This window comes from Lipotes vexillifer, unplaced genomic scaffold (genome assembly GCF_000442215.2).
Source record: "Lipotes vexillifer unplaced genomic scaffold, Lipotes_vexillifer_v1.1 scaffold371, whole genome shotgun sequence".
Classification (NCBI taxonomy): Eukaryota; Metazoa; Chordata; class Mammalia; order Artiodactyla; family Lipotidae; genus Lipotes; species Lipotes vexillifer.
The window spans coordinates 4,122,378-4,128,381 of record NW_006786304.1 but is presented as its reverse complement, the minus strand read 5'-3'; the positions used below and the strand labels follow the sequence as shown (position 1 = coordinate 4,128,381).

The following is a 6,004-nucleotide window of genomic DNA, read 5'->3' as shown; positions in this document are numbered from 1 at the left end:
TCTTTCCCTCACTTCCTCCTTTGGATGTTAGCTCTCTGGCTCTGATTTCCTCTGCCTCCTCTGTCTCCTTGTCCTTAAAGACATCTCGGGTCACTCTGCCTCTTTCACTGTCACCATCTCCGTAAATAATCGTAGTTGGCATTTTCTGAGCACTTTTCTCCATGCCAGGAACCATTCCCAGTGCCTTTTACGCATTGACTCATTTTGTCCTCACACCCTCATGAGAGAAATTTTACAGAAAAACTTCCATTTTACAGAAAAGGAAATCGAGGCTCAGAGAAGTTAAGTAACTTATCCAGAGTCACAAAGTGAAGATGCGGCATAATCACCTGTTGAACCCCGCGCAGCCTGGTGCCAAAGCTCTAACCAGTGTATTTGACTCCTTCAATCGGTATCTTTAAAACCTGAACCATGATCCACAGTAAAGAAGACATTCGCTTTATAACCGGTAGAGACCGATGTATATATAACGTTTCATGAAACAAGACTTTCCCTTACTCTACGTGTACACATATTTTCCATTCTTCTTTTCTTCTTTTTTTTTAGCTGTGTTGGGTCTTCGTTGCTGCGCGCGGGCTTTCTCTAGCTGTGGCGAGCGGGGAATGCTCTTCGTTGCGGTGCACGGGCTTCTCATTGCAGTGTCTTCTCTTGTTGGGGAGCACAAGCTCTAGGTGTGCGGGCTTCAGTAGTTGTGGCATGTGGGCTCAGTAGTTGTGGCTCGCGGGCTCTAGAGAGCAGGCTCAGTAGTTGTGGCTCGCGGGCTCTAGAGAGCAGGCTCAGTAGTTGCGGCTCATGGGCTTAGTTTCTCCGCGGCATGTGGGATCTTCCCGGACCAGGGCTTGAACCCGTGTCCGCTGCACTGGCAGGCTCATTCTTAACCACTGCACCACCAGGGAAATCCTCCATTCTTCTTTTTAATGCTGGTTGCAACCTGCTAAATTATTTCATGCAGGGCTTCCCTGGTGGTGCAGTGGTTAAGAATCCACCTGCCAGTGCAGCGGACATGGGTTCAAGCCCTAGTCCGGGAAGATCCCACATGCCGCGGAGAAACTAAGCCCGTGCACTACAACTACTGAGCCCACGTGCCACAACTACTGAAGCTCGTGCGCCTAGAGCCGTGCTCCACAAGAGATGCCACTGCAGTGAGGAGCCCATACACTGGAATGAAGAGTGGCCCCCACTTGCCGCAACTAGATAAAGCCTGCACGCAGCAACAAAGACCCAACACAGCCATAAATAAATAAATAAATAAATAAAAGAAAATTCGTTCATGCAGGTTGTGACCTGAAGTTTGAATAATCCTGCTGCACGACCCGGGGTCAAGTCACTTCACCTCCCTTTGCCTCCACTTCCTCATCCACAGGACGGAAACAAACACTCATTGATTCAGTGCAGAGACCACATGTGTATGGGGCCCTGCACATTCCAAGTTCTCAATAAACACAACATTCCTCTCTATTTCTCTTGGTTCTACAGGACTTTGCCTTCATTCTTTTACCATCTCTCCCTCCTCTCTCTGTCTCTGATCCACTCTCTCCCTTGCTTCATTGTGTAAATGTCACCTCCTCTGATCTAGGTCACAATCTCCCACAGTCATACCTACCCCCAAAGTTGGCCAAGCGGCTGACGCGGGAGGTGGGCACCTTGCGCTCTCGAGAACGGTCACTCAGCTGGGAAACGGAGAGAAGGTCTGAGCGGGAAAAGGTGGACACAGCACCCAGGAAGTCCAACCAACCTGCCACCACACCCTTCCCCAAGCTCGGGAGGCCAGCTGCCTTCATGGGGTGTTGCTGGGTCTGCGGCAATGATACCTGGGGCCGGGCTGTCTTCCTGATCCGGGCCTCCCGTGCCTTGCGAATGTCCTCCTCACCCAGGCCCCTGCCAGGCCCATCCTGGTGAAGCTTTTGGGTCCAAGGACCCCCACATGGCCCCTGCAAGAGACGTGAACACCGGTAACGAGTGAAGAACGTACCATCAGCCTGGCCCCTTTAGACCCCTCCCTGTCCTTTGACTCCCTGAAGCCTCCCTCAGCCTCCTCCCCTTGGGACCCCTCTCCAGCCTCTTACCCAGCAGAGCGGCCCAGGCCCCAGGGCCCCACAAGGCAGACCAGTAGTCCGGCCCCACTGTCCACAGGTCCCCCGTAGTAGGCCCCCCACCTCCAGCCACATTGTCTGGGGGAGAAGAGGAGGGATTATTCGGGTAGGAATTGTGGGACTGACCTCCCTGCTTTGCCCGTCTTTGCCTCACATTCCTCCGTGTCCACCCTAAGACTCCCACCACCAAAGACTTCCTCCCCTGTTAACAGGCCCCCAGTTTCGCCTGGTTCCCTCTCTCGTTGCTAAGAACCCATAGCTCTTCCCGAACACGTCTCCAAACCACTTTCCCCTGGTCCCACTCCGCGCCGTTGCTAAGGTCCTCCCCTGTTGCTAGACACCCACAGATCCTCCAGAGCTACCTCTCCACTCCTCTGAGCACCCCCATCGTTGCTAGGCACCGCCTTCCCCTCGGTTGCTAGGCACCCACAACTCTTCCGGTGTTCCCCCCTACCAACCCCGTTACTGGGTACTTCTCCCGGTTGCTAAGCACCCACTCCCCGGGTCCGGGTCAGCTACGCGCAGCGGGGCGGCTCCTGCATTTCTGGAAGTCTTCTCATGCCCGCCCCCTCCGGTCAGCTAGCGAATGATGGAGGAGCAGATCAGGGGCCTCAGGGTGGGCTGGGCCACGGCCTAAGGGTAGGGTAGGGTGGGCTGGGCCACGGCCTAAGGGTAGGGTAGGGTGGGCTGGGCCACGGTCCGAAGCACTCACGTGCTATTTTGTGCCCTTCCACTCACTTCAAAGTGCCTTGTCCGCGGCGGACCTTTTAGTTTCCTACACGTCTATTTTACAAATATTCCTCTCCTTTACAAACTCCACAACCTCTCCTTTGCGCGAACATTTTGTCAGCCTCCGTTTTCCTTATTTGTACCCCTAGTAGGCTCAACATCTCTCCTTTGAACACACATCTTCCCAGCAAACATTTCCCTTTCACATGGAGCCCCTCCACTTTGCACACCCACCCTCTGCTTCAAATACCCATATCCTGGTACCCAACCTCCTCCCTTGCACATATAACCCCCCTGCCTTGCTCACCAACTGTTGCCCTCGGTGTGCATAAACCCCCTCACACCTAGCCCTTTGCACACTGGGCCCCTGTTCCCTCCTACACCCTGCTCTCTCAGCTCCCCGCCCACCTGCAGGATGGTGTGAGTGGGAGCCCTTTGTTTCCTGTAGGCTTGACATTTTCCAGAACACACTCAGCCAAGATTCCCAGTGCTGACTCAGGAGCCTTGGCATCCCAGAAAACCAGCTCCCAGCCCATCTGGGTGTGTGTGTTGTTGATGGGGGAGGGAGGACAGGCTTAAAGCCTGCTTCCCCCCTGCCCCACCCCCGGACCCAGTAAACTGACTCACCCCTCTTCTCACAGTCTGGAATAGAAGCAGCTGGCTGGGACAACTCTCCCACCACTGGGAGAGAGGATATGACACTCCCCACACAGAAATGCCTCCCCCAAACCCTGTCTAACCCCCTTTGTCAGGAATCAGACCTCCCTGTCTCCGTCCCTGTGCTACATGACCTCAGAAGAGCCTCAACACTTTCTGGATCTCAGCTTCCCAGCCTGTATGATGCATTAGGGGGACCCTGCTATGACTTCCCATTGGTCTGTAAAGAGATGACTCATTTTAGAGCCCTGGGTCTGTGCCCAATGCCCCTTTCCAGGTGACTGTTTCAAAACAGAAACCACCCCCTGTACTCTTCCAGACACAAGGATCTGACTCAGGAGCTAGGTGGCAGCTCACTCTTGGGGGCAAAATATATAAAAAGCACCTATGACAATAACTTATCCTACAGGGCTGTGACTCATGCTACCAAGCCTGGTATCAGATACATGAGATCATATCAAATAGCCTGGTGGCTACAAGCAAAGACTACAGGCTGGCAGAGCTCTGAGCCTCAGTGTCCCCATTTATAAAGTGGGGCCATGGCATCCCCTCTTGCTCAGTGTTAGTGAGAAAGAGATGCAGTGAAACTGTCTGTAGAGAGGTTGGCACGGAGCTGGTATAGAACAAGAGCTCTATACATGAGAGAAACTTCTTATAGAAAAACTATTCTTTTCAAAATTTCTATTGAGAGCTTACCACTTGCTTTTCTAGGCACTGGGGACACAGCAAGGAACAATACAGGCAAAAATCTTTGCCCTCTTGGTGCTGGCTTCTGGTGAGAGGCACAATAAAATACATAAGTATATGTAATAAGGTGACACTGTTAAAGAGAAAAACAAACCAGGGAAGGGCAGGGAGAGGAGGGAAGAGTGTGTGTTTAAATAGGGTGGAAAGGAAAGGCCTCACTGAGGAGACATCGTTTGAGTAAAAACCTGAAGGAGGTGAGGGAAGGAGCGATTGAAATAGCTGAGGAAAGAATGTTCCAGGCAGAGGGAACAACCAGTGTAAAGTCCCTGTGCTGGAAGATATCTCAGAGAAATAGCAAAGATGCCAATGGGCAGAGTGAGTGAGGGGAAAAGGATTAGATGAGGTCTGGGAGGTAAGCAGAGCCAGCTCAGGTATGGTGAAGACTGTAGCTTTTTTCCTGAGGAGAATGGCAACCACTGAGGATTCTGAGCAGAGGCAGGACTGATTTACAGAAAATATTCTTACTTCCGGCTCTTCTTCCAACACCCCCAGCCTCAAAATCAAGTTGTATCACTCAATAGTGACCGAAGGGACTTCCCTGGTGGTCCAGTGGGTAAGGCACTCCCAATGCAGGGGGCCGGGGTTTGATCCCTGGTCAGGGAAATAGATCCCACATGCATGCTGCAACTAAGACCTGGCTTGGCCAAAATAAATAAAATAATAAATAAATATTAAAAAACAATAGTGACCAAAGACCCAAATTTTGGATTAGATGGGCCAAAGTTCAAATCTACACAATTGAGCTGTGTGATCTTTTTTTCCCCTTTTTTTGGCCTCTCCAGGCGGCTTGCAGGATCTTAGTTTCCCGTCAAGGGATGGAACCCAGGCCCCCTGCAGTGGAAGCACAGAGTCCTAACCATTGGACTGTCAGAATTCCCTAGATGTGTGATCTTGACTCACCGCTTTGCCTTTCTGTGCCTGTTTCCTTGGCGGTGCAATGGGGATGATGATCAACCCTACCTTACAAGATTTTGGGTATAAAGCCGTAAGTACAGCGCCTGGCACAAAGCAAGTATACAAATGTAAATGCTGTTGTAAATAAATAAAAATCCCCATAACAACCCTTTTTACAGATGGGGAAATGGAGGCTCTGAAGAGACAAGTCTGTTGGGAGAGGTCATCCAGGAAGTAAGTGCTGGAGCCAAGCTTTGAAACCAGGAGTTCTAGCTTCAGAGATTAAGACCCTGGTTTTGCCCGTCATTTAACCCTAGGCAAATTCTTTCATTGCTCTGGGCCTCAGTTTCCCAGTTAGTAAAAGTGACTGGCTCTTGTGGCACTGAGCACACATTTTTCAAAACAATAAAGTAATATAATGTATCCTCATTTTATAGGTGTGAAAACTGAGTCTGGGGCTGGGGCAGGGGGTTGGGAGAGGAAGTCACTCGTTCAAGGTAACACAGCTAGGAACTAGCAGAGGCGGGTCTCGAACTCACTCAAGTGGAATTCCCAACTCTTCGAAAGTCCTTCCCGGCGCTGCGTGAAGAATGGGCGCGCTGCCGGACTCGTCGCCGGGGGTTATAGGGAGACTAAACTAGTCACTCGAGGGTGTGGGGAGGTAGAAGGGGTGCTGCGAGGGGCCCCACTGATCCGGGACCAGGATCCCGGCGCTCCACACCTGACCTGGACTAGCTCCATGCGCTCGAGGTTCACCGCGCGAATGGAGACGGGAGGAGCCAGATAAGGCCCATACCCCTTTACGTCACGTCCGGCGGGGCGGGACTTCGGGGCCTTCCCCGGGAGTTGTGGGCGTGGGCGTGGGCGTGGGCGGGGGCGGGGGT

The 6,004-nt window shown here is 52.2% G+C and overlaps 2 protein-coding genes across 2 annotated transcripts in view; one reads left to right on the top strand and one right to left on the bottom strand.

The window, feature by feature from the left end:
- The window catches only part of COQ8B (coenzyme Q8B), a 19,310-nt gene extending 17,142 nt beyond the window's left edge, over positions 1–2,168 (bottom strand). Inside the window, exons 1-3 of the mRNA XM_007458636.1 lie at positions 2,067–2,168; positions 1,812–1,931; positions 1,604–1,670 (exon numbers count right to left, since the gene is read on the bottom strand). Coding sequence (XP_007458698.1) covers positions 1,604–1,670; positions 1,812–1,931; positions 2,067–2,168 — 289 coding nt within the window. The remainder of the gene's footprint in view (positions 1–1,603; positions 1,671–1,811; positions 1,932–2,066) is intronic.
- A 2,995-nt stretch (positions 2,169–5,163) lies between these two features.
- ITPKC (inositol-trisphosphate 3-kinase C) overlaps positions 5,164–6,004 on the top strand; it is a 16,296-nt gene continuing 15,455 nt past the window's right edge. The window contains exon 1 of the mRNA XM_007458699.1: positions 5,164–5,211. Coding sequence (XP_007458761.1) covers positions 5,164–5,211 — 48 coding nt within the window. The remainder of the gene's footprint in view (positions 5,212–6,004) is intronic.